The 26,443-nt window shown below is 45.5% G+C and overlaps 3 protein-coding genes across 5 annotated transcripts in view; all 3 read right to left on the bottom strand.

Annotated features, from left to right (window-relative positions):
* Positions 1-1,073: 1,073 nt before the first annotated feature.
* On the bottom strand, positions 1,074-3,065 carry rpsa (ribosomal protein SA). The gene is made up of 7 exons (XM_079178253.1): positions 2,932-3,065; positions 2,671-2,789; positions 2,156-2,401; positions 1,707-1,835; positions 1,444-1,606; positions 1,322-1,342; positions 1,074-1,211 (listed from the first exon to the last, which is right to left on the bottom strand). The coding sequence occupies exons 1-7, from the start codon at positions 3,062-3,064 to the stop codon at positions 1,117-1,119; spliced, it is 906 nt and encodes a 301-aa protein (XP_079034379.1). The 5' UTR covers position 3,065; the 3' UTR covers positions 1,074-1,116.
* A 2,187-nt stretch (positions 3,066-5,252) lies between these two features.
* LOC306709930 (mitochondrial glycine transporter A-like) lies at positions 5,253-8,820 on the bottom strand. 2 transcript variants are annotated; one of them, XM_079178251.1, is made up of 8 exons: positions 8,534-8,820; positions 7,894-8,012; positions 7,386-7,510; positions 7,090-7,174; positions 6,769-6,948; positions 6,504-6,672; positions 6,176-6,336; positions 5,253-6,085 (listed from the first exon to the last, which is right to left on the bottom strand). In XM_079178251.1, the coding sequence occupies exons 2-8, from the start codon at positions 7,906-7,908 to the stop codon at positions 5,963-5,965; spliced, it is 858 nt and encodes a 285-aa protein (XP_079034377.1). In that variant the 5' UTR covers positions 7,909-8,012; positions 8,534-8,820; the 3' UTR covers positions 5,253-5,962. The 2 variants fall into 2 exon arrangements, with proteins under 2 accessions (XP_079034377.1, XP_079034376.1); XM_079178250.1 differs by lacking the exon at positions 8,534-8,820 and adding an exon at positions 8,104-8,127.
* Positions 8,821-9,869: 1,049 nt separating this feature from the next.
* Positions 9,870-26,443, bottom strand: part of LOC306709857 (myosin-9-like) — a 32,714-nt gene continuing 16,140 nt past the window's right edge. Inside the window, exons 6-41 of one of the 2 annotated variants that reach the window (XM_079178160.1) lie at positions 25,768-25,788; positions 24,626-24,718; positions 24,457-24,520; positions 24,210-24,308; positions 23,971-24,114; positions 23,767-23,862; positions 23,376-23,647; positions 23,097-23,270; positions 22,794-22,967; positions 22,528-22,642; positions 21,192-21,376; positions 20,129-20,250; positions 19,963-20,032; positions 19,714-19,874; positions 19,503-19,611; positions 19,284-19,415; positions 18,893-19,099; positions 18,680-18,817; positions 18,350-18,473; positions 18,056-18,227; positions 17,746-17,958; positions 17,494-17,638; positions 17,182-17,388; positions 16,847-16,951; positions 16,169-16,321; positions 15,807-16,055; positions 15,458-15,670; positions 15,162-15,374; positions 14,000-14,161; positions 13,790-13,918; positions 13,608-13,696; positions 13,381-13,504; positions 13,000-13,208; positions 12,097-12,205; positions 11,811-11,983; positions 9,870-11,504 (exon numbers count right to left, since the gene is read on the bottom strand). In XM_079178160.1, coding sequence (XP_079034286.1) covers positions 11,396-11,504; positions 11,811-11,983; positions 12,097-12,205; positions 13,000-13,208; positions 13,381-13,504; positions 13,608-13,696; positions 13,790-13,918; positions 14,000-14,161; positions 15,162-15,374; positions 15,458-15,670; positions 15,807-16,055; positions 16,169-16,321; positions 16,847-16,951; positions 17,182-17,388; positions 17,494-17,638; positions 17,746-17,958; positions 18,056-18,227; positions 18,350-18,473; positions 18,680-18,817; positions 18,893-19,099; positions 19,284-19,415; positions 19,503-19,611; positions 19,714-19,874; positions 19,963-20,032; positions 20,129-20,250; positions 21,192-21,376; positions 22,528-22,642; positions 22,794-22,967; positions 23,097-23,270; positions 23,376-23,647; positions 23,767-23,862; positions 23,971-24,114; positions 24,210-24,308; positions 24,457-24,520; positions 24,626-24,718; positions 25,768-25,788 — 5,274 coding nt within the window. In that variant the 3' untranslated portion in view covers positions 9,870-11,395. The remainder of the gene's footprint in view (positions 11,505-11,810; positions 11,984-12,096; positions 12,206-12,999; positions 13,209-13,380; positions 13,505-13,607; positions 13,697-13,789; positions 13,919-13,999; positions 14,162-15,161; positions 15,375-15,457; positions 15,671-15,806; positions 16,056-16,168; positions 16,322-16,846; positions 16,952-17,181; positions 17,389-17,493; positions 17,639-17,745; positions 17,959-18,055; positions 18,228-18,349; positions 18,474-18,679; positions 18,818-18,892; positions 19,100-19,283; positions 19,416-19,502; positions 19,612-19,713; positions 19,875-19,962; positions 20,033-20,128; positions 20,251-21,191; positions 21,377-22,527; positions 22,643-22,793; positions 22,968-23,096; positions 23,271-23,375; positions 23,648-23,766; positions 23,863-23,970; positions 24,115-24,209; positions 24,309-24,456; positions 24,521-24,625; positions 24,719-25,767; positions 25,789-26,443) is intronic. The other variant, XM_079178161.1, reaches the window with a different exon arrangement.

Genomic DNA, 26,443 nt, shown 5'->3' on the forward strand with positions numbered 1-26,443 from the left:
CCACAGAATTAATTTTTGCAATATGAAAATATGAATACGTCAGACTTTTTGTCCAGCCTACGTGCTAGTCTTTGTATGAGTAATGATACCATCAGATCACAAAGATTGTATCTGTATTCATGTATCAATCTTATTCAAATGAACCACTTTAATATTTTCATTTGAACAGAGCAGGGACTGTAAATGTGTTACACCGAAACAGCCTTATTTATTTCAGCTATATTTAAATCTACTTTGATTCTCTCAATTACCATCAGCCTGTTTTCTTTCATGGTTCTGAGTCTTTAGTCAATCAGTGTTTTGGTTACAGCTTCTCAAGAATTACATTTTGCTTTGGAAATGAAATACAAATGTATGCATGTACATACAGCCACACCGTGCAATTTCATCCAATGACAGGTCTACAATTTATTGCTGTATTGTATGTTGACCTGATGTGCATCAGCTGCAAAGACCCAACTCACTTTACTTCTCGTACAACTTAGTATTAGATTTCACTGGTCTTCCTTATCTCTGCAATTTAGCCCATTTCTTCTCATGTGTGGACTGAGTTTCAGTTGCTGGTCAGTGACCCTTTATTCTGCAACATGTAAAGGAGTCTTTTTAAAAGGCCTTTGCAACATTTGGGGTCAGATGATTTAAGTTAAATAATGCCTAACAAAGCAGTCAGGTCTACGTCTCCTTTGACCTGTACTGGCTAACGGACCACAACACCCTATGGTCACATTATATTCACCATGATACCATTTCACACTTTTATAGTTCTCACTAAACCTTATCAATATATTTTGACATTCGTGGTCAATTTTACACCTTAACCATGATACATGTAGTGAATATATTCTGTTTGTCACACAGAATAAATTCCTTATATCAGTGTGACGGATTTGGCTTCGTACAATGCCGAATAAACATATTGTGTACTCACAATATCATTCTTCAATATTCAAAGTGTCACATGTTCCACTGGCTTCATCTCATTGCCTTCAGCAGCAATTTATGTTGCGACAGAGGAACATTACAGCTCACAGTAACCTTCAGTGAATGTCCATTAAATACACAGAAAAACAAAGTCAAAGTGTGAAAACACTGTTTATTGTCGCCATAGTGATCGATTTAAGCCCAATCGGACGTAGCACCGCCCCAGTCAGATGCCTGGGCAGTGGGGGCGGTGGACCAGTCCTCCGTGGCAGGCTGGGTGCTCCAGTCCTCTGCAGGGAACAAATAGATAAAATGGATTTAGCATCAAGTAGTGAAACGAACACTTAGAAGTGTTCAGCTAATTTTGGATTCATTTTTAAACTTATTAAAAATATCTCACCTGTCTTAACAGCTGGAGCAGCTGCAAGAAGAAGAAAAAAAACGTTTAGTGTCAAATAAAGTACAAACATTACGTGGAAGGTTTGATTAGGTTGTTTACCGAAAGGAAACTAGTGATCTTACCGGGGGCAGGGAACTGTTGGATGGGCACAGACGGCACCGCAACACCCTCAGACCAGTCGGCCACCTCAGGCTGGGTGAACTCTGCAGCGGGGGCGCTCCATTCACCCTGGAACTCCTCCTTTCCAACAGCCTTCTCAGCTGCGGCCTGCTCCTCCTTCTCGATCTGCATTGACAATGTGTGCATTAGTTTGTGCAAGTCAACCGTATGTCGCAGCAACATTAAGCCACTGTACAGCTCTCAAGGTGCACTGTGTTAGTCTTACCTCCTCGGGATCCCTGTAGAAGTACAGATCTGGCATGACCTCCCATGGGTGCTCCCTGGAGATGGTTCCCCTCATCCTGAGAACCTCCCTGGCCAACATCCACCACATCAGACCCACAGAGTGGTGACCCTGCACAGTCGCAGAGAAGTATATTGCATCAGAAAATCTGCATAATATATGCATGTTTCACAAGGTCCACAGCTGCATGACGATATATTAAAAAGTTAAACATTGTGTGGCAAGACCTCTACTCTCACCCCCTCTGAGTGGTTTAGAGAGAGGCGGAGTGAGGACCAGCAGTATTATTTAGCACACATCCTACACCCAGCACAGCACAGACGAGACAGCGCCGGGCTCTAACGGCGTGCAACATTCAAGGTTTTACTAAAGTAACAAACAAAACAAATCTGAATATGTTAATATATGATCAGTTCGTCAGTTGGTCTCACCTTGTTGTTACAGGGGATTGCAATGTCCACATATCCCAGTGGGGAGTCGGTGTTGCACAAGGCAATGGTGGGGATGTTGACGTAGGAAGCCTCAGTCAGTGGCTGATGGTCAGCACGGGGATCTGTCACGAGCAGGAGACGGGGCTCCCTGAAAGCCGCCTGGATCTGATTGGTGAATGTACCGGGAGTGAACCGACCGTGGAAGGTGGTGGCACCGGTGGCAGAGGCGAACTTCAGCACTGCTCTCTGAAGAGGACCAGAAAGAACAAGTTACACTCAGGATCTCCGTTAAATTCTGATCATTATTCTAGTTAAACAAATTGAAGTGTGGCTCAGGTCACTATCAAACTCCAGTCATGGGACAGCTGTCCTACTGATGTTAGCGAAAACCCGGCCGGCTCACTCTTGCACACTTCCGACGCCTGAACACCGACATCAGTGCCCGGTTTTAATAGAGTGCTTATCACAGTTGATGTAACAGTCTAAAGTAATTCATCGAGAGAGTTTTACTTTACCTGTCCGGTGTTCCTGGAGGAGATGACACACACATCAGCTGGGTTTTCAATGGCAACAATGGCCCTGGCAGCAAGCAGCAGCTTCTCCCAGGTCCTCTTCAGGTTAATGATGTACACACCTGGTGATTGAGGGAGAGCCCCAAGGCATAAGACAACGGTCCAACTTCATTTACATTTAGAATTTGTAGGAGTAAGACTACGGTGCAGATAGCCTCAATAAAAAACAACTTTTTTTAATGCCAGGTCACTTTCTTCACTCACCGTCACTTTTTCTCTTGTACACATACTGATCCATCTGGAAGTCCAAGTTGGTTCCTCCCAGATGGGTTCCTGCCGCCAGGAACTTCAGCACATCCTCCTCCTTCATTTGAAGGACATCTAGACCCCCGGACATCGTGACCGCTTTCCCTGAGTTACGAGTGATGGGATAGCTGGATAAAAGGAGGGGAAGCACAGGTCAGAACAGCGGCCGGGTTGTGTACTTAATGCTAGTACGTAAGCAGTTTCAGACTTGAATTATATGATGCATTACACTATATATAATATACAACTATTACTTCATTAATTGGGCATAAATCTGAAGCTAATTAGGCTTCAGCATACTTCTAACTTAGCACAGACACTACCGGGATATGGAAGAGCGTAAACCAAAAGGCAAACACAATGTGTGTGTCTACGTAATTTTATTCTTACATCTCTAATGGTACATTTCTGGTTGTATTTTATTTCTGTTAGCTGCCAATGTGATCTCAGAAGTATTAAGAGTCATGCGCGAGGGGAACACTACGAGGTGAGCGCGTGTCAGCGGCTAGCAAGTTAGCTATGCACATTAGCATATCTTCTTTGGGATAATTTAACACGAAAAAGACACGATAGGTCGGGGTTGTACCGACGTATAGCGTGCTTTATGGGTAGCCTGTCTTTACTTCGTCTTTTAGGCGTCATTTTAGGTTTTATTATCGAAATAAAACGGATTAAAAACTCACCACGAAACAACGCCGTATGGAAATCTGACCACACGGTGAAAAAGAGGGCGCTGGGAGGAAATGACGTAGTATAAGTACCAGATTTCAAAGCCTGTGATTGGTTGGTTATTGCGGGGGGCGGATATCGTTTCTCTAAATCCACCACTAGGGGGTGGTGTTGTGCCATATTATGTAACGATGGGCGCGGAGGTAACTACAGGTCGGATCACGGGTCGGATGGGTATCCCATATTAAGACAGTGGAGATGGAAAGACCATATTAAGACAATGCCGAGACACTGACTCGCCGGTTAAAGACTGACCCGTGTTGCAACTCTATTTGCTCGAGATAATGAGTTCCAGGTAAAGAGAACACAATATGTACACAATGTCACAACGAGTTGAGACATAATTTCAATAAAACGTGTCTTATGTGCAGAGTGTATAATTCTGTCATTCTAAAAAAGGACACTGCAGACATGAAGGACAGACACAAAGGCAGATATGTGGGTTTATTGGGAAATATGTGTTGATTCCAAACGTTGGTTTTGGGTGAATGTCAAGGATATCAGAGGCAATGGATCCTACAAATAAGGCTAAAAGAGGAGTGAGTGAATACACGCTGGAATAAAGTGTTATTTTTTATTTTCTGGGGAAAAACTCTGGGTTGCCAACACATGTAGAGTCGTGTTGACTCTACATCTGATTTATTATGCTTCATTGGACAAGCTGCCATTTTATATCCAGCCTTTCCAACTATGGTCCATAAGTCAGTTGGAAAATCCACATGTGGCACAAATGAGGTGTGTAGCCTGCAGACAAATTAAGTTTAAAAGACAACGATTATTGACATCAAGCTTTCTATTATTCACATATTAGAGATGTGTATGTAGCTAATATAAATAAATCAACCAAATTAGATGAAAAAAACAACAAAAGTCATAAAGTTTAGTCAGCATATATTTCTCTAAGAAGATGCATTTTATTTTCACGTTTTTATCTTCAACAACTGTCATGCACCAATCACCAAGTCAAATTCTTTGTATGTGCAAACATAACGTGGCAATAAAGAGTTTCTGATTCCGAAAAGCTCACAGTCAGCAGCTTAACGTCTTTCTTTAAACCTGACTTTAGCCTTCACTCCTTGTCCTTATTTCCTATTTGACATCATGTCACCACTCCCCCTCTCTCTTATCTCCGTCTCACAGCGCTGTGATACAGTCGTTGGCCTTTCTGTTCCGACAGTCTGCTGCAACGTGCTGACTGATACGTCTTTCTAATCTGTTTCTTGTGATTGCATCATTTTTATATCCCGTCCATATCATGCATACTTGAACTTGAGGTTTTTTTAGAAGATCACTTTGATTTTTTGAAGGAAGGGAATCAAATAGCTCAAAGATAATCAAAAGTATCAAAATGATGTACGCGCAGCTTATTTCTGGTTCTGCACACAGATGAAACACCGGGTTGTAAATAAGCGGAATATTAGGCCCGTCATGTCACGGTGACCCCTGCACAGCCTGGGCTAATAATTCAGTGTGTCATGAGACACGGGTGCTATCCGGATCATTGATGCTGATAAAATGGGTACACCAAGATTCATGTTCCACAGTTACACTGCACAGTGATTTATTTATTTTTATGATTTATTATTTAAAACGGTAAACATCTTTACATGAAAGTACACTTCAGACACATTTTAAAAAGGCAGACGAATGCACATATTTAGTTTTACGGAAGAAAAATAATTAACAAATATAAACAACATTGCGTGGTTGGAGAAGCTTCCAAGAGTCTCCAGGTTTTAACCTGTGCGTGCGACAGAACTGCAGGGGTCAAAGTGCGTTGCAGAAGTCTGAGCCGTATCTGGGACACCGTCTCGAGTAATGCTGGACTGTGTCTCTGCAGTCTTATAGAGATCACAACTGGGACAACAGGAGACAGGAATTCCCACAGAGGCCAAATAATCAAGATTATTTTTAAAACTTGACGTGTAATACAGGGCGCGTTATCGTGCCGGTGGTATTTTAAATTACTTTCTCTAGAGTTACGAAGCACTGGCCAAAAATCTGCTTCCTAACCTTCTGCCATAAGCCAGCAGCTCACATTTCATGGAGCAAAGTCTCCTCACCCGTTTGGTAATGTGCCCGTTAGTCTTTAGACAACAAGTGCCGACCGTCTTCATTCACCGGTCTGCAGCTCTTGTGTTGTGGTGAAACATCTTACGCTCTCATGAGTAGCTTCCTGTTTCACGTTAGCGTCCTCGCTCTGTGACTTGAGGTTGAGCTCTTCTCTCTCACTCACAAGCTTCTTATCGACTTTTCCCCTTCAGGACTTGAGTCCAAAACGGGCCATCATCTGCTCGTACACGGTCCATGCCATGGCGGCGATCATGGTCCTCCTCAGTGCCCGTGGAACGGCCCCTCTGAAGAACCCCTGCAGTCTGTGTTCCTGAGAGCGAGAGACGGAAGAACAAGGACAGTTAAAAACAGGCTGTTCAAACGGATTTGGCCAAAATTAAAAGAGGAGGGAGACAGTTACCATATAGATGTATCTGATGGCCTCGGCCGTCCTCAGGTGTGGATTCACTTGGACGTGCGTTTTGACCACATCAGCAGGCTGGGTGATCAGGGAGGCCACGATCCCCGACAGGATGCCACAGCTGAAGTTAGCCAGGGGGGCGGAAGCAGACGTGCTGATCTCTTGAAGGAAGATAGACAGTGGGTATTTAATTCAAATGAAAATAATCAATAAATAGCCTAAGCAAGACCAACAGCTACTGTTTTTTGTATTCTTCAATTGGGATTTAGTTTTTTAAATAATGACATGCTGCTGGTTGTTGCTGAATGACCTCGGGGTGTGTGCTTACCTTTTGGCAGCGAGGCCTTGGTCTGGCTGTAGAACATGACGTAGATTCCAGAGAAAGGAACGTCTCTGAGCAGAGTGGCTATCAGGCCAGAGAACAGAGCGGCAGGACCTTCAGTCCGACACACGCTGCGCAGAGCGCCGGTCACACTGCCATAACTGTACCGGCCGCACTGAAGCACACATTTAGTTTAGTTTAGTTTAGTATGCACACACACACACACACACACACACACACACACAACACACGTCTATCTGTCTTTGCTTACTTCAAAGCGCGTCTTGATGACAGTGACCGGCAGCATGAAGACCCCTGCCACCGTCCGGGCCCCGCCTCCCAGCAGCACGGCCCCCATGGCCCCTGGGCTGCCATCCTGGAAGAAGTGCTGCTTCAGAGAGTAGTAGGTGCTGAAGTAGATCCCGACTCCCGGGATGGTCCGAGCAAAGGACTGGAGGAGCAGCAGATGGATGAGAGGGCAAAGTCAGGAGAGGGGACTTTTTTTTTTTTTAAATACACTGAGAACACTTTCAACGGGACGGGGGGGGGGGGGGGGGGGGGGGGGGGGGGGGGGGGATAAAGATGTTCTAACCGGTGAAACTCCTTTCCACAGTCCCAGCAGCCTCTCTGTCCGCACCACGCTCCGGAGCACCGTCATCATCCCCACTCTGCCCGAGCTGAAAGAGGAACGCTCAGATAAGCTGATCGATGGGGACACAATGAATGCTGCCTTCATGCGCGGGGCCTCGCGCTGCATGTGTGATAACAAGGATTAGCCGAGGTAAAGCGTACTATTGTGTTAGTCCAGTCAACACGGCAGGTTCTTTTGGGAGGTCGTAAGGCAACAGCACATGTGACGCAACGGTGCGTTTGTGTACGCGGACTCACCCGGGCTGCATGCTGCTCTGCAGAGTCTGCAGACGGGTCTTGATCAGGTCTAGAGGCTGGAAGAGCAGCGTGGAGCAGGTCCCACTGACGGAGCCACACATGAAGGCTTTGATGGCCGGGTGGGCCTGAGGAATAAAAAGAAACATTTGATTCATACGCAGCATTATCATCGCTGCTACAGATAAGGAAGCTTTTTGACTGTATTTTCACGGCGTACACTGTGCCAGAAAAATAAACTGTCCACCCTCGCTGTATTATTCAGCGGTGACGTAACAACACGGTTTGCCTCCCTAAATGTGATAATCCAGGAACTTGTCACACTAACTAGAATCTAGTTAAAGTGAAAAAGGCGGGTAGAATAGGTCACAAGTATGTCAGACTGGTGTTATCTGTTGGACAGGATGTCCCTAACCTAAAATCAGGACAAGAATGATCCTTCTGCTTGAACCCAAAAAGGTTATGACTAATCAGATAAACTGAACAATTTAAAAAGCTTTGGAAGACTCACCAGTGACAGTTCCATAGTTTTTCGGGACGATGAATAAGTTTCTTTCCACACGCAAAGTCTCTTGTCTTCCTTTGTCAATCTGTCGCTCTGCTGCTGTCCACTCTCAAATGTCTGCACACCTGAAAAAAAAAAGAGGAAAAAAAGAGATGTCGTCATTCAGTTGTAAGGTCAGTCTGTTAAAAAACACAGTCTCCAGACTGAGACACTCACACAGGTGCATGTGCCCTGCTGTCTGAAGATGATCTCTCACTCTCACTCTCACACTCACTCTCACACTCACACACACAGTAGGCTAAATATACAGACCACCTGACCGACACTGTGCTTCCTATTTGCGACCACCGGACAGACAACACACAGCTACTTATCGACGAACCGAAGATCGTTGTGCTACATATTAGGATGGATCTGGTGCCTGATTAACTAACGCAACGTGCACCTTTTTTTCTTTTCTGAGCAATGTCTCCAAATCACCCACCTTCAGTTTTGGTTATAATTTAATAATTTGATTCCATGTAGAAATAGCCCATTAACGGACAAATAACACCAACGTCATCTGACCATGCATTTATAGGATACATGCAATTTATACAAAACAAACAGTCTAGAAATACTTCAGGTGTGTTCTTCTGTAACTTACCCTCCTTCAATTTTGCAATTTTTGAAAGTGTTCAATGAACACATAAACGACACGGTGACGAAAAGACGAGAGGGTTCTTTAAAAGAGCGCCTCCTGTGTGATTAAAACAGGTGGTCTTCTTCTTCTTCTTCTTCCTCCTCCTCCTCTGAAAGGACAGCGCGCGGGTCCGCACCTTACCAGTCAGTCAAGTTTTCTCTCCGTCGAGGAGTTTGAAAAATGACACCAACGAATTTAAATGTCAGCGAAAATCCTCCATTTGAACTCTACTCCTCACTAAAGCTCTGTGCTGCGACATTAAAACATGACTTTGTTTCTGAACCGTCTCATTGAAAACTCAAACCGGCCGGTTCCTGCTCGATGACGCGGCATGTCGTAACGGTGAGAAAGCCCCGCCCATCTAGGAGGGGCTGGCTTCTGATTGGTTAAACAGTGGGCTGTCATGTCACTGTTAAGGGGGCACAGCATAATACTTAGTACCTGAGATAAAAACAAAAACTTTAGAAAATGTGGAGTCTTTTATCCTTTATTATAAAAGAATATATCATGAACATGAAAACACTGCTGCGTGGTAGACTTTATGCAGTTGAGATCAACAAAGAACGTACTCAAGAACTCAGTCTTTACTCCAGTAAAAGTAACCATCATCACAAATTGCTCTTTTACAAGTAAAAGTCGGCATTTTACTGAAGTAAAAGTACAGAAGCGTTATCAGCAAATAAGTAAACGTACCGAATGAGTCCTTATAAGGCGTTGTACAATTATAGCATTGCATCACTTGTATTCATGCTTCAATGAGTTTGTTTTGCAAGTGAAACAATATTGAGTTGCACTTTTTTAATATTGATGTATAACTGGAGTAAAAAAAGTACACTATCCCGAGAATTCCAGTGAAGTACATTTACCGAGTCACTTTCCACCACCAGCTATAAAGAAAATGTATTTCTATCCATGTTTGTCAATGTAGGAACAGAAACTACCTACAAACAAAACGCTGCATTATGATGAAGTCGTGGTTGGTCATGTCTTATAGAACAAACAAATGAAAAGAGTTCTCACCCAAATGACTCACGCTATCCTGGTTTACTATATTTGATTAACATAAGAGTGAAACCGGTTCTGACTCGCTGTGCTCAGACTATCCCAGTGTGTCTTCTGGAGAACCCCCTACTGCCCTCTGCTGGTGAAAATACATCATTTCATAAACAACGTCAGTCTCAGAGGAGTCACGTTTTGGACTTCAAACCTGACTTTACTAAACACGTAATAAAAAAATACGTAAGTATTGACTTAAAAACATCAGAATGAGCCAACGATGAAGACACAGGTAGACAACATGTAGCGGTTTAGAAAGCCTCTTTAATTGCAATGATACCAACATGATTTTCCATTCCAGAGGTGCAGACAGACAAACATTACAAAAGAACTGAGGAGATGCAGTTTTCTTTTTTTGGATTTCCTTTGATTTTTTTAAGTGCGAAAGAGCGATCGTTTTTTTGCGTTTTTTTTTTATTTATCTGTGAGCTGTTATTCTTAACAACACATTCCTCTCACTTCCCAGCAGTGTGAGCCGAAAGCAGCCCCTGAGCACAGCCTGTGAGGGGTCGCTAGCAGAGCTAGCATCTATCAAACCGCTCATCCTATACATCTGCTCAATACCTTGACCACATGTTGACTCATGTCTACATGAAGCCCCGTCAGAGTACAGTGTACTGTGGTTACAGTGATGAAGTACTTCCCCTCAGCAAGCTGTGCTCTGAGAATACAGTGTGTGCTGTGAGTAATAGACTACCCCGTCACCCCATTTAAACTTGAACATAAACAAAACACTGATAGTGATAATAAATGTAAAAAACAAGAATCAATGCATGTCCAGGAAAAAAACAAAAAAGCCAACAAAACCCCGCCCAGTAGAATTCAGCTGCATTAAGGCCTTAGTGTGTGTTGGCAGTCTGTGCGCTTACTGAATGAGCACGCGCACGTTTTTTCCAAAACTTCCAAGCTTCTCCGCCAAAGTGTCAATGAAAAAAAACACAGAAATGCAGTGGTTTATAATGTCTAGGCTTAAGTGTTTCTTTTGTTTGTTTTCTCAACTCAGTGCAAAATTAAGAAATTTCCGCACAGTCACAATCAAATGCCTTCAGTATGCGTCAATGAGTCCCCAATTGTGTCACTTGGAATCCGCCTTCAATTTCATTTCCGCAAGAAATGCGTGTGTATAACATTATTAAGCCCAAAAAAGCGTAGTCACGAGTACTAACTGCAGCTAAATTGATAGGATACATTTCCGCGTATAAACCTTCATTATAAACTGAAGCGCGAGCATAATAAACATGAAGCACTTCCATTCTTAACCATTATAACAAAAAAAAACTTCGGCATAAAATACATTTCTATAGATTGAGATATTACTTTGGTCCCCTTCCAGTAATCCGTCTTCATCTACGTATACTTCTTTCTTTCTTTTCTCTTTCTTCAATTAGAAAAATAGATCCCAAATCAGGACTAATATATTTGTAATGTTTCCTAACAAAAATATTAGATTTTTCCCAGAGAACGAAAAAAATGAAGCAAACAAAACAAATTTGGCCCCCACCCAAAAAAAAAACCTTGTCAGCATGGCGATTGTCCGAGTTTACTGGCTTCTGTATGTGTGAAGGTGTGTTAAGAATGCATAGATTGTCAATGGTAAAGAGATCAGACTGTCACAGGGCTGAACTTTGAGGAGCGGGTCGAATCCCTGTCTGTAAGTCTGACTCGTGTGTTCCTGCCCGCTCAGTAGGTACAGTAATGTGTGCTCCTAAGTGTGTTTGGATCGGCCTATTCGTGATGCGGTTCTAAGGAGTCGAGTGGCACTGTGGCGGTTCATTCAGGCTTGGGCTCGGGGGTCTCGGGCTTGACCTCGGTGTCCTCGTCGCTTTCGATGCCGGCGCGGGTAACGGTGCGGCGCACGGTGAAGGGGAAGTCGCCACGCCTAAAAATATAAAATGGGAAAGAAAGAAGCGATTAAAACTACACTACAGAACGCTTCAAAGTTTTGTGAGACACATGTGAAGACTTTGGTCTGATGGAAAGTTCACTGCATTGAAACACGATTTGATCATCATGCTTGAAATAATGTGCTGGCACTTTAAAGGCCACCGTCTTGCATTTAGTTTCTTGTATATAGTTTTTTCAGTCCACTAGGATGCATCTGGACACCTTCCTGAATTAATGATGCATTCACTAACGTCAACAGATCTGTGTAGAATGGATAACAATCAAAGGACCCTTTTCCCACCTGAGCTTGTTCTTGAGGGTGGAGACCTCACGGTTCATGACGTCGGCCGACTCTGAGGCGTCCTCCAGCTCCCTCTGCAGCTTCCTCCGGTTGGCGTTGGCTCTCTGGGCCTCTTCCTCAGCCTCCTCCAGCTGGCGCTTCAGCTGCTTCATACGGGAGTTTGCCTTGTCCACCTGCAATTTGGACACAGATAGCGTTAGACGTACAGAAGAGTATCGCAGTCCGTTCTCCCGGATGTGGGCTACGACCGTTATCATCTTGACAGCGGTGACGGAGAACCTCTGACCTGGTCTTTGTACTGCTCCGTGTTGCGTCTCTCGTCGTCCACCTGCAGGATGACTTCCTTCAGTTTCTTCTCGGTGCGTCTCACGAGCTTGGTGGCACCCTGTCTCTCCCTGAGTCAAGAGCACAGCATTGGTCAGACTAACGTCACCTAATGTGGGCTGGTGTAACCTGGTGCTGGAGGAACTATTTAGATCCCGACTTGTGTAGAAGAAGATTTAAGTCCTGCAATGAAGGAATACTATCAAAATGCACTTCAAGTATCAAGACTAAATGTACTCCTAATGCAGAGACGATCTATGACGGTGTGGTTGGGTGCATGGACCCCGCTTTACCTGCTTGTAGGTTTAATATCATTGGGTTATATAATATTACTGATGTAGTTGCTTCATTAAAGCTAGTCTAAACCATTTGATGTACTGTGTATGTACGGGTAGCTTATCTGGAACAGTGCATCATATAGTGTTTTGTATATATAGTCTTAATCTGATAGTAAACTAAAGAGGTTAAATAAAGTGTTTCTGTCTGAAATGAAGTGAAATAAAAGTGTAAAGTAGCATAAAATGGAAATATAAGTATCTAAAATGTATTCTTAAATGTTGCACCCGAGTAAATGTTCTTAAAATATCGCCACTGGTGTAACAATGGTGAAACTGAAAATAGTTGCTTTAGAACTGAACTAAACCGACTCTCGAGAATTTGCGAATTCACTGAGGTGAGATTTAGCAGAACTGACTTATCGAGTCCTGGAGTAGTAACGTTAAGAAGCGCAGAGTGTAAAAGTTAACCTAATGCTTCATCCACACACTCTTATCACAGAGTAGAAAAGCACATTGATATTGCCAGATGACAACTTTTGTTTCTGCAACCGGGTGGAATTAACAAGCTAGCTAGCCAAGTAGCCCACCTGGTCTCCATGTCCAGCTGTTCCTCCAGCGCAATGATCTTTGACTCCAGGGCAGCCATATTGGCCTTGTACTTGGACTTGACCGTTCCCTCCAGCTCCTGCAGCTTCAGCTTCAGCTCCTTGTTCTGACGCTCCAGCTGGCATCGAGCCCCCTCCACACGCTGACAAGTACTGCGCTCCGCCGTCAGCTCCACGTTCATCTGGTCAGACTAAAAAAAAAAGAAGAAAGAAAAAAGAAGTTGGACAGGGACTCTTCTCTAAGCCTGGGGGTTTGATCGATTTAATGACTTCAAATAAAACCATTTTCACACCACAAATGGAAAAGAATGTTTCTTCTGGAATGACACTATAATGAGCTGCTGAATATCCGTGTCCACAAACCTGCAGCACTGCCTTCTTCAGCCTGTCGTTGGTCAGCTCAGTGTTGCACTGCTCCTCCTCCAGCTCTTCCTCCAGCTGAGCAATGCGAGCCTCCATCCGTCTCCTGTCCTCTACAGCCTGAGCACTGAGAGGTAGATCCGAGAAAGGTGGGAAAACGGTCAACAACAGGTGACGCACACAACGGACGGTTGGGCTTTTTTTTTTTTTAAACTTGAGGGATGCCTTACTTCTTGCTGGCCTGGTTGTTAATCTCATCCTGCAGTTCGTCTCTCTCCTGCTGGGCCTGTCTCTTTACTCGCTCTGCAGCCGCCAACTCCTGCACAGGGGTGAACGAGGAAAAGAGCAAAAACATTCAGTGTGCAACAGAGGCAAGGGAGTAGAATAGAGTCGGAGAGGAGCGCGTGCCCACCTCCTGCATCTGGATCATCTCAGCCTCCATGCCCTTCAGCTTCTTCTCCGTCTCCTTGCTTGAAGCGAGGATCTCCTCTCTGGACATGCGAGTGTCCTCCAGCTCCCGGATGAGATCCTTCATCTGGGCCTGCGGAGTCAAGGGGAGTCAGTCAAACCGAGTCAGAGGAAGCCGTTTGTCGTATTGAAGACATTTCAACAACTGACTCACTTGGATTTTCTTCAGCTGTTTCAGGGCCTCGTCGCGGTTCTTGTTGGCATTGTCGATGCCCGCCTCCAGCTCCTTCAGGTCCAGCTCCAGCTTCTTGCGCCCAGCCACGGCCGCGGAGCGCTGCTTCCTCTCGTCCTCCAGCTCCATCTCCATCTCCCGCACCTGATGGATGCCAGTTTGAGTTCAGCCACTTCCCAATACACAAAACCAAGACACTGCACCTGCATGCTTACACCCTCTAAGCTGTAACCACATTTCATTTAAATGATTTTAAGTCATCATTGAGTTCAAATTTGTTAATTGCATCCATTTAAATTGTGTCTAATGTACTACATCTACTGCAGCAGCTATTTAAAAAGCACCACTGTGTTAGAAATGTACTAATTTAGCTCTGAATATGGCAACAGCACGTGCACATTCATGCCATGCTCATTTTCAAATGATTGTCGAGGTGGAAAAACAGGCTCTGACTGCTTCCATCCAAATGTCAAGCGAATTTTAAGTGTATTTTTGAAATGTTGCCAAAAAATAAATGTGAATTAGCCGCATTTCCATCAACTGATTACAAAGAAATAAACTTGGATACAGCTTAGTTTAGTCGGAAGTTGGCGCTATAGTCTACGCATGTCTATAGTATGCCAGTAAACAGTAGAAGAAGAAGTAGAGCTTGCGATCCGAAAACAAGTCGACTTGGCCGATCTAACGCATCTACAATCTTAAATTTATTAAACGTTCTTTTGCGTGTTATAGCGATACCAGAGACGACGCAGACAGCAGAAACAGCTGATCAGTCATGTGATTAGGTTTGCTACGTCCGTATTTATTAAGCAAAGCCGTTTCAATAAGATAAGCAAAAACCACCTCAAACTTGTTTGCACAATTGAGGAATTTTGCCGTTTCAATAAAGCTCGTCTAATACGATGCATAAAAATGAGCATAAAATACTTGACTGTAAACGCAGCTTATGTTTTTTGTTTCTAAAGAACATCTGTCAAAAAGTTTGAACGAACTGCACGAGTACACATGGTATTTCTGTCTGTAACCAAACTACTCTAGGACACTATATACAGATTGTTCTCCAGTCTAGAACCAACTTCCCACAGGAAGCAGAAAACAGTTACCATACAAACAACATTTGGTTCAGTCTTCATCCCATTCATACCTGTTTGACCAGCGCCCTCTTCTTCTCCTCGCCCATCTCGTCCCGTCCCGACAGGTCTCTCTCATACTGGGCCTTCATGGCCTGCATGTTGACCTCCAGGCGCAGCTTGGCGTCCTCGGTGCCCTGCAGCTCGTCCTCCAGCTCCTCCAGCTGAGTCTTCATCTCCTCCAGCTGCTGGTCCATCACACGCTTCGCCTTCTCCAGCTCGTGGACCTGCAGGGAAAAAAAAAAACGATTTTGTGACGCGGACACTACGGGCACAAAGACTCCTCTGAAATCACATTTTCCACACTCACGCTCTTGCCGACGTCGTCCTTAGAGGACACCAGGTCCTCCATCTCGGCCCGCAGCAGTTTGTTGTTGCGGTCCACTTCATCCTTGATGTCCATCATAGAGTCCAGCTCGCGGGTCAAAGCCAGTGCCCGGGTCTCCTTTTCGCGGGCCTCGGCTTCAGCCTTGTCACGCTCCTCTGCATAGCGGGCAGAAATGTTCTTCTCCTCCGCCAGCATCTGGAAAAAGTTGGGACGACACGTGTCAAATCTTTAGAAGCCCATGAATAAAGTGTTACACACACACGCCACACACACATGCCACACACACATGACACACACACACACACACACGCCACACACACACACACCTTACCTGGTCAAACTTCTTCTGCTTCTTCTCCAGGTTGGAGACGATCTGCCGGAGGTGGTCCTGGTCTACGAGCAGGTCGTCCAGCTCCTGCTGGACACGAGTCTTGGTTTTGTCCAACTTCTCGAAGGCGGAACATTTCTCCTCCATGCGCTGGTTCAGAGCCTCCAGGTCCCTCTGAAGCCTCTTCTTCCCCTCCTCGGTGGTCTCCAGGCAACCCGCGTCCTGCTCGACCTTCTTCTTCATTTCGAGAAGCTGTACGGAAAGAGGCGGTCAATGCTGTGAGGCCTCATAAAATATCCCCAATGGAGGCAGCAATAGTCAAAATGAAGTTTCTGAGCTGTGTGCGTCTCAGGTTGTTTTCTTACCTGAGCCTGAACGGTTTGCAGCTGCTTCTCCACAATCTTCTTGGCCTCCTCTTCCTCCTCCAGCTGTTCTCTCAGGTTGTTCTGCTCGTCCTCCAGCTGGCGCAGACGTGTGCTGTGGGACAGCTTCTGGCGAGTCTCTTCCTGGAGCAGTTCCTGTTGTGAACATGGGCATGCGACGCAAATTAGACGCAGCAGATCATTTAGACTTTTGGGATATCAACGATTTTAATATCGTTAAATGTGAGCAATTTACCTGATCAATCATACGACACATTTTTTTAAATAATTAAATTAAAGTCCCCCTCAACTCAAAAATGTATTAATGTATTGTTTCATTTGGATGTTTGAGCTTCGCTGTGCAGAATGATGAATGTGCAGTTTGACACTAGAACATTTTCAAATTCATCTGCCGAAGGGGTAAAATCACCTTAAATATGATGCTCAGACATTATACATGTTAGCAGGATTTTGGAGGGTCGTGGTCCATTATGAAGCCTACTGTTACACTTTGTCTTAAATGCTCTTGAAAAGCTGCAGGGATGCGTTCTCTGACCACACTTACAGGTACAGCCCCAAATATATGGAAATCTGGCTAAAGCATGCAGAGGAAGGGAACGTTTTGGGCCACGGTAGCGTTATCGCTGAACATACAGGCGGGTATAAACAGCGGGTGCGTACCTGAACGTCCTGCAGCTGGGACTCCACAACAGAGCAGTCTTTTGTCGCCTTGATGGATTTGCCCTCGATGTCGCACAACACGGTGGTGACGTTATCCAGTTCGGCCTGTGGACAAAAGGCAACGAGTGAGCCAGTGAACAAACAACACATCAACTAATCAGTGTTCCATCTGTATGGACATAGAATAGCCGGTTTCATAAAGACTCACAGAGAAGTGATCATTTACTGACCACAGACGGGATTCGGAGCGCACGCACAGAGCAATCAAACAGCACTGACAAAAAGAACAAGAAAACTCAGTCACATCAGTGACGAAGGGTTGCAAAGAGACGTGCCTGCACTCTGGTCAGTTTCTCGGCCTGCTCCAGCCTCTGACGCTCGCTCTCCGAGTGTTTGAGCAGCAGCTCCTGGACCTGGCCTTCGGCCTTCTTCCGGCGATGCTCAGAGTCTCCCTTCCCCTGGATCAGCGTCTGCATCTCAATGGCGAGCTCGTTCCTCTCCGACTCCAGAGCCTGCTTGGCCTTCTCCATGGACACTTTGTTCTGCAAGGGAGCGGGGCATTAATGGTTTCAGCAGTCAAAATAACAAATGTGCATTCTGGTGGAATCAAAGGAGTTCTGATAAAGAGACTGATGGCGTTTTTTTACCCTCTTCGCCTGCTCCAGCTGCTCGTTGAGCTCGTCAAAGGCCTGGCCGTGTTTCTGCCTCATCTCAACCAGCAGCTGTTCGTGGACTTTGGCTTCGTCGTCCAGAGCCTTTTTGAGATGTGACACCTCGGTCTCGCGCTTGGACCTGAGAAGGAAGAGTGGAGCTTAATCTTGTGTCAAGATGGATAACGGACTGAAAAACGCACGGCATTACTTTAGCCGACGTGGCGGTCTCCAGACAGATATCTCTACCTGAGCTCCTGCTGAGCGGCGGTGGAGTCCAGAGTGTCCTCCAGCTCAGTCTTGAGGGCCTCCAGCTCTTCTCCCAGGTCCCTGCGGTGTTTCTCTGCCTTGGTGCGCGCCTGCCTCTCCAGCTCAAGGTCCTCCTGCAGTTCAGAGAGCTGAGCCTCCATCTCACGGATCTTTTTCTGCGCCAGGTTCTTCTGAGCCGCCTCCTCCTCGATCCTAATGGGAGGAATGGATCAACAAAACAAAATGTGTAAATGGGAGTAAAATGACAAACAATTAATAAAAACAAGGAGCGGCAAAGTCCCATACAGACCTGGCCAGAGCTGCCTGGAGCTCCTCCTCCTTCTTGGCGAGTTGGGCGCGGAGCTCGGCGATCTGGGCCTGCAGCTCGGCGATCTGGTCGTGGATCTCGTTGAAGTCGCCGTCCAGCTTGCGTCGGTTCTTTTCCAGCTCCTGGCGCTGCTTCTCCTCCCTGCGCAGGCGGTCTGACAGAAAAATTAAAAAAAGTTTATCGAGAGGAAGAAAAGTTGGAAACTATAGTAACACCTGTTTAGGACAAGTGGGATCTATAATAGCTATAACGTAAGTGATCGTGTTCTCGTCCTACCCTCCAGGTCTGTGATCATGGCCTCGTGTTTGGTCTTGAGTTTTTGCAGGCTCTTGGATTTCTCCTCCTCTTCTGTGAGGTTGGTGGTGAACTCGGAGATCCTCTCCTCCATCAACTTCTTCTCCTGTATTCACAAAAGAAAAATAAAGCGGGTCAACAATAGGTATCCCCAGAGACGACACACTTTCATTTCTTACATTTCTCCTTAGCAGAAAGGGTTAAATCGAGCTCGGTTTTCGGTTTGTCGGGGAGCTCACACCAAAAACAATAACAAGCAATCACTACTCCAGTTGACCAATCTATGTGTCCGTCAGTTCTACTCGTCCTAACCTTGTTTAGTTTGTTGTTCTGGTCGTCGAGAACCATGACCTCATCTTCGATCTTCTTCATCTTGGCCTCCAAGGTGACCTTCTCCAGCTGAAGCTTCTGTCTGGCCGCTTCCTCCTCGTCCAGCTGCTGCTCCAAGTCCTGCGAGCAGATAAACGTTAGGAGGGCTGGCGGAGCAAATCAAACGGCAACGGAATGGAGGAGAGTAGAACTTACTCCGATATTCTGCTGCATCTTCTTTTTCTCAGACGAGAGGTGCGAGGCGCGCTCCTCCTCCTCCTCCACACGGGCCTCCAGGTCGTGGAGGATCTCCTCCAGCTCCTGCTTCCTGGCGGCCAGACGGGCTCTCATCTCCTCCGCCTCGGCGCAGAGTTCCGTCTCGGCCTGAAGCTGCTCCTGCAGGGCCATCTTCTCGGCACTCAGCTGTGAATGTGCAAAGAAATTACTTTAATGTCGCAAGGGCACTTATATGATGTTCAAAGAGAGCATCCTCCCTCAATATCCATCAATGAATAATATATGGATGTCTGTTCTACATTTCATACCAATTTCCTGATGAAGAAAAGACAATAAAACGTAACAGAGATTGTGGTTTCTTAAATTTTACCTGATGCTGTTTGTCCTCCATCTCCTGGAGCTGCTGCTCGGCATACAAATGCTTCTCCTTCACCTTCACCAGCTCTTCATCCTTGGACTGCATCTCCTCCTCCTGCCTGCTGACTTGCAGCAGAGGCTTCACCTGAAGACAAAATAATGGAAGTTAGAAAAGAAAACGTAAAAGGAAAAGGGGGGGGGGGGGGTGTTAAAGTAAAATGCTGAGGTTTACCTTGGTGAAGAGTCTCCACCATTGCCAGTTCCTGAGTTTGAGATACGCGGCGCAGTTCCTCTGGATCACCTTCATCGCGGTCAGCTGCTGCTGTCTCTTGGCAAAAGACCTACGAAGCAATATTAGTTTAAAAAGGTGCAGATTTAAAAAAAATCTTTTCTTGCACAAGCTACTGAACAGGATCTTGCAAACAGTCGAGTCCCTCTCTTACTTGCGGGCCACGTAGCCTCTGCACCAGGCCTGGAAACTGATGATGATGTCCGTGATCTTCATGTCTCTCTCTTCCTCCAGGTGAGCGAGGACTCCCGCCCTGAAGAAAACTTTGCTCTGGCCGATCCGGAACAGGTTGGGATCCAGCTCCAGGCTTTTGATCTGATGGGGCAGGAGGTGCACTGATCAAATTAAACTGCAGAGGGTCTCGCTAGCGCGGCGCTTGGCTAGAATTTTGTGGGGCCCTTACCATGAGCACGCAGGCCTGCTTTCCATCCATGAAGCCCTTGGGGATGGCATTGGGAGTGAGGATTTCATACCTTGGAGAGGAAGCAGATCATAGGATTTATTGTTTTTCCTGACACCTACCTACCAGAGAACAAGGCATGCTGGGAACAGTGTTATCGTTCGGTCACCTCTGTCTGAACTCCTGGAAGACGATGCGGTTGGGGAAGCCCTGTCTGCAGATACGGATCCCCTCCAGCACGCCATTGCACCTGAGCTGGTCCAGGACCAGGTGGGGGTCCAGTTTACCAGCCTGAGAACGAGGAACATTTACTAGTAAGCAGTGTGAACAGCTCTATTCAACACAGTGAATTATCAAAAGAGTATAGTACAGTGGATCAAAATCATAAAAGGGCCCAGGAGACATGGAACTAAAAGTCCCTTTTGCACAATAAGATTGTTTTTCCACTGCATCTGAAGCTCTAATGGATTTAAGAGTGATGGCAACGTTTGAAACTCGACTTGGTTTTTAATAATAAAAATTAATAATTCATAATAATAATAATAATAATAATAATAATAATAATAATAACCCCCGAGTTCCCTCTCTTTCTTATTCACTCGTCCTCTCAGCTCGTTCGTTAACGGTGTCTTTTATTTTTTTTTATTAGCCAGGAAACCTTCAGTAAAGCTCAAATAAAGAAATTCATAGTCGACTAACACTCATACAATTTTGTCAACTAATAATATATCGGTTGATTTAAATCGACAGATCTGTGAAACTGAGTTTCTCCACAAAGTATCACGCAAAAAGCACCACTTTAAATCTCATCTCGTTTACAAGAGATGTGGTCAAACGTTTCTTGGAAATAAAAAGAATAACTAATCGACTATAGTTCTTAGTCAACTAACAAAATGATGATTAGTCGACTAGGAGGGGTCAGCCTTAGTTTTTAGGGGTTTTTTTGTGGTACGAAAGTTGTAGTTGTCATTGGCGTCTGTGCTTAACCAATCAGCACACAGGAACAGCAACAGTCAGCCCCTTCAAACTCCGCCTTTAAAACGTCCTGAAACATTAGAAAGCACTAAAACCGGCACAGGGACTTTTTTCATTTTTTTTTACCCCTGGAACTATAGAACAAGAACTACATTTAGTCCCAAAGGACTGAAAAGGACTGAAAAGGATTTTGGGTCCTCTGGGCAAAGTTCTTGCAGTACAAACACCCCAAGCAGACGCCAGAACTTCTCGGGTACCTTCTTCTCGTGGTTGGGGATGATGCAACGGACAAAGTTGGGGTTGGTGTTCCTCAGAGTGGCCATGAGCTTGGACAGCTGCTCTTTGTACAGCTGGCCCACCGTGCGGAACATACCCTTGCGGGTCTTGAAGGCACCGGGCATGTCGGACATGGACACCTTATCCAGACCCACGATGCGGTCCACTGAAAAGAAGAAACAATAAGGAGAGACATTATGTAAGAAGCCAGTGGATTTTAAAGTCAAGCATTTGAATATTTAACCAGGCAAACTCAAACCAAATGCAAGAATGACTATGACCATTGTGTCTCCTCTTCCTTTTGGGTAAATATACACCAGGAGAGAGAGAGTGGAGGCGGTTCATAACACCAGGACCAGTGAAACACCACACAAACACAGAGTGAATGCTGAGGGAGATGGGAGTCAGGCGTAGGAGGACAAGAAAGTAGTCACCAAAAAAAGCCAGTGAAGCGTGGAGAGATTACACACCATAACGAAAACAAAAGTCAGTGCAGTGAATGGAAGCGGCTGGTCAACTGTTGACGCCGCCGGTTTGTAGGTTTCTGAGTGAAAAACGTATGTGTGATGGTTCGACTGGATGTATGTGTGTCAGGAAAGTGGCAAACTGAGGCGGTTGCAGTGTGCATGTTTTTTTTTTTTTGTGGTGATATATTTCTTTTAAAACACACCAAACCCATGCAGTATATACCCATCGCTGCAGTACCCATGACCAACACCAGGAGTCCCCAAACAACACTATTACACAGGGGGGGAAAAAGGAGAGTTCAATGAGAGCAACAAGTGGTGACCAGAGGTTTTTGTTACTGCAAGACTCAGACACAATCCTAATCTACTGAAAGTCTAAAGCCAAAACACAAGATTAAACATTTAGGAGAAATGGATGGACGGCAGTAAGGGACTCATGGTGGGAAAAAAAAGCATGTTTAAAAACAGACAGTAGGAATAAGAATAAGAGGAAAGGACAAAAGAAATGAAAAAAAGAAACCTCGTCACCTGAGTCTGAGTGTAGAATAGGAAAACGGTGATAAAAATAGGCTCTTTGACATTTCTGTACCTCTGAGACCCAGTAAAAAGAGAGAACGACAGACAAAAACGGGTCCGAACAGAGGAAGAAATGGATGGAAAGAAGTGGGATTTGAGAAGGTAAAGACAAAGGTCCACACACCAGACAGTAAAAGAGCAAAAAACAAACAAAACAAAACAAAAAAAACTGTGAAATGTAAAACAGGAAACCAACATGAAATAATATATATTCCCACTTCTGGCGCCACAACCGGGGAAGCTGTGACTCCCGGGTTCATCTGCCTCAACTCACCGTCCCTCCAGAGCTCAGACACAAACTTGTCGGTGGACTGGTTGAGCAGTGAGGCCACGTTGTCATTCAAGGGGTCCATGTTCTTCATCAGCCACTCGTCTGCCTTGTAGTCCACCTGAGGAGTGACATTAGGGAGGAAGACTCTCTCTTAGACCTCTGGGACATTATCATAGAGTTCGAGAACTGGACGATAGGGGGAAATGTATGGACAAATTAGGCCTAAAAGAAATGGCGATAATGACAATGCATCCTGATGAACCATTTACCTTGCCAGCGTAATGGATGATACAGAAGTCAGCCTCGTCCTTCAGTTTCTTGGGCTTAAAGAACTTGGGGTGAGTGCCCTGCTCCTGGAGCACCTTCTCCACAAAGCTCTTGTCTGTGGCTTTGGGGAACCAGCACTCCTCATCCAGCAGGGCGAGGATACCGGGGGGACTGGCCTGCGTGCAGAGGAGAGAGTGCTGATCTTGAGGCATGAGATAGAAACGCAGTGAAGTACTTAACACGGTAGAAGTATGCAGGACTTTATGCCGGGTCACTTGGAGAAACAGGGATTTCCAAAAACTCACGGGTTTCTCAATGAGCTCGATGCAGGGCTGCAGGTCCAGGCCGAAGTCGATGAAGCTCCACTCGATGCCCTCCCTCTGGTACTCCTCCTGCTCCAGGATGAACATGGTGTGGTTGAAGAGCTGCTGCAGCTTCTCGTTGGTGTAGTTGATGCACAGCTGCTCAAATGAGTTGAGCTGGGGTGGTGGGGGCACAGGAGAGAAGAACACCGTCGATCAACAGCCCAAATAAAAACAAACAGGTCAATCATACTTTAGAATACACTTTTAAGTCGTGATTACCTCGAAGATCTCAAATCCAGCGATGTCGAGGATGCCGATGAAGGAGGCTCCCTGCCTCTTGGTCTTGTCCAGGGCTTTGTTGATCCTCATGACGAGCCAGCGGAACATCCTCTCGTACGTGGCCTTGGCCAGGGCCTCCACGGCAAACTCTGCTTGCTCCTGGGTCTGGGCCTTCTGGACGTAGTCTCTGCCCACCTTGATGCGGGGAGACAGGATGGCCCTGGTGAAGTCCGTGACGTTCATCCCCATGAGGTGGCACACCTTCTGGGCAGCTGATGAGTTGAAAGAGGGAAAAATGAGATTTAAGAGAAGAACTGCAGGATCATCGACAACTCATGAAGGTTCTCTGCGGTGCTAACGGACAGCTACTTCAGGTGAAGCTCTGACGTACCGGTGTCGTCGGGCATGGAGGCCTGGTCTGTGTGGCGCTCCTTCTTGAAGCTCATGTTCCCGAGCTGCAGCACAGAGGCCACCACCTTCAACAAGCCTGCACAAAAAGAACAAACAGAAGCATAAATGTGGTTTTATGTTGAAACGTGTAGGTAAACGTAGAATTTGTATTTATTTTTAAACGGTAATTTGCTGTGTGCCTCACCTATTTGCTCCTCCTCGGGGATACTCATGATCTTGAAGGACTCCAGAGTCTCTGTAAACAGGTCCTTATCCTGCTGACCGGGAATGGTGACGTTCCCGTTGGAGAGGAAACGGTAGTTGTTGTAGTTTTCAAGGAGGAGTTCATCTGAGAGGAAAGCACGGTCAAAATGAGTTCGGTGGCAAAAGAGACAACCCTCAGCCCGCTGTCTTTAAAACAGAGTTAAGTAATACGTCGCTTACTGCGCAATTTATCTCCGGCCCCCGTGAGCAAGTAGTAGAAGATGTGGAAGGTCCTCTCGTCTTTGGCCTGGCGAATGGCACGGGATTTCTCCAGCAAGTCTGGTGGTCAATCTGTCAAGGAAAAGGTTTTCCCGATACTACCACGGCTGTATTTCCAAATCGTCTTGAGACACAAAAAGAAAAGCAACAACAAGCACTAAAATGTCTTCAAATCTAAAAAGAGAAGCAATGACCGCATTGAGGATACAAGTTTCAATATTGGCACCGACGATGTAACCATTGACATCAAAGTTGATCCTGATGAATTTTCCCTAGAGGAGGAAAAAACAAAAAAGTTAAGAGGCATGTGGGAAAAGTCCAGCAGGAAAACGGGCAGTTAAGAGGTCTGAATCACAAGATGGAGCACTAAGGCTTACGAATCGGGAGGAGTTGTCATTCTTGACCGTCTTGCCGTTGCCGAAGGCCTCCAGGATGGGGTTAGCCTGCAGCAGCTGCTTCTCCAGCTCCCCCTGATGGACACGAAGATAACAGCAAGGCAACATTTAAGAACACTTTCCTTTTGTCAACCAATAAACCAGGATGGTTCTCATCATGGTTTCAGATCCAACCACTGATGCATCTTGAGAACCTCATATTATGATCCGTCATTCATTTAACTGAATGTTACTTCATTGAAAGAAACTGATCAGTTTGCTTTTTTTTTTTTAAAGAAATATGCCGCCATACTTACGTCTGAAGAGAAGGGAGAACACGGAGTGTGCGAAAACATAAAGTGATCAAAGGAGGGATACCATACACGCACACACACACAAGCAACACACACATTGCACCCAAGCATTTCCTCCCCCCACACACATAACATCATGTTAGTGCCCAAATCTGCAAACACCTAGAGACCCTGTGACCCTCATCAGTAACCCGTCACCTGTTACCCAATGCAAGAACAATCCAGTGAACCCAAAGCACACGAACAAACAAGCGATCATTTTCTGCTTCAATATAAACTTTAACTTCTTTACTGGATTGGTTTTACTCATTTATTTGCCCCAAAAACGGGTTGCTAAGCATTTGTGTGAAGGACCTGGATTATCAAGTCATTTCAATCTGGACTCTGGACTACCGTTCTTTCACTGAACCTCTTGATCAATAAAAAAAATGTAATTATACAAAAAGAGAAAAGCAGTCGGACTCGGACAGAGTAGCGATACAGATGATGAAAAATTCAACCAGACAAACGCTCAGACCAAAAATTGCTAGTTTGTTTTTTTCTTCAGCAAAGACCCCTCCCTCTTATCCTTCCATTGTCTGGCTGAATTTTTCACAGGAACATTAAAAAGGCTGCCACCGATCTGCAAACAAACTTCCTCCCTTACTTCCTATTGGCTGGCAGGACACGTCACCTCTGCCCTCGATTACAAAGTGACTCCCACAACAGTGCGCTCCAGCGAGAGGGGAAAGGGAGGGAGGGACGGAGGATGAGGGGTGGGGGAGGAGGAGGAAGGTGATGACAGAAGCAGGTGGGGAGGAAGAGCGAATGGAAGGGAGAGAGTTAACTCACATGTGACAGGATCGAGCTGTTCTGTTGATGGGAAGAGAGAAATACGACAACCTCAACAAAAAGGGGTTTGATGGATGTGTGTTTTCATCACTACGCTGCTTTCAGCGACATTCTGTCATAAAGCAGGCAGGCGAGATAACAGCGGTGCAGCTTTTCCAGCACTCGACTGCTTGATGATAGTTTTATTTCTGATGAGAAGGTGCAGTTAAAGTTAAATCAGCAAGGCCAAATGTAAGACCTCTGGTGTGTATGACATGTCAGGAGTGCCAGAAAATCTGCACTACTGTTTCTCTGTGCCTGCAGGGCTATAGAGAGGGGAAGTCCCGCCGCTCCCGGTGGACCGCCATGAGACCTTATTTCCCAAAGAATATGTACAACGGCGAGAAAGAAATAACTTTTTGATTCCGTTGAATTGTGCCATGAAATAAACACATGATGTTTGTCAATTTAAAAGATAATTTTGCACAAACAGAAAGTGGCATTTTGTCTTAAAACTGTATTACACTGTAATAAATACGTAATTAGAAAGACTTCACACCAAAAGTCAAGTAAGTGACGTCTCTCTCTGACGCTACGATGCCGGTGTGTTTCGTACCAGGATGAACTCACACCAACAACGGGTAAAACACATCAGAAAGGATAACGCGACATCTGTGCATGAATATAGCTAAGTTAG

This window comes from Pholis gunnellus (genome assembly GCF_910591455.1).
Source record: "Pholis gunnellus genome assembly, chromosome: 17".
NCBI classification, from domain to species: domain Eukaryota; kingdom Metazoa; phylum Chordata; class Actinopteri; order Perciformes; family Pholidae; genus Pholis; species Pholis gunnellus.

Excerpts from the sequence above, each read along its gene's own strand:
- rpsa (XM_079178253.1), bottom strand. The coding sequence starts at position 3,064 with ATGTCCGGGGGTCTAGATGTCCTTCAAATGAAGGAGGAGGATGTGCTG. Across the intron at positions 2,402-2,670 it reads CCTCCAGGAACACCGGACAG|AGAGCAGTGCTGAAGTTCGC; the intron begins GTAAAGTAAAAC and ends GGTCCTCTTCAG. Across the intron at positions 1,607-1,706 it reads TCTACAGGGATCCCGAGGAG|ATCGAGAAGGAGGAGCAGGC; the intron begins GTAAGACTAACA and ends TTGTCAATGCAG.
- LOC306709930 (XM_079178250.1), bottom strand. Across the intron at positions 7,175-7,385 it reads CAGAGCAGCATGCAGCCCGG|CTCGGGCAGAGTGGGGATGA; the intron begins GTGAGTCCGCGT and ends TTCCTCTTTCAG. Across the intron at positions 6,673-6,768 it reads TCATCAAGACGCGCTTTGAA|TGCGGCCGGTACAGTTATGG; the intron begins GTAAGCAAAGAC and ends TGTGTGCTTCAG.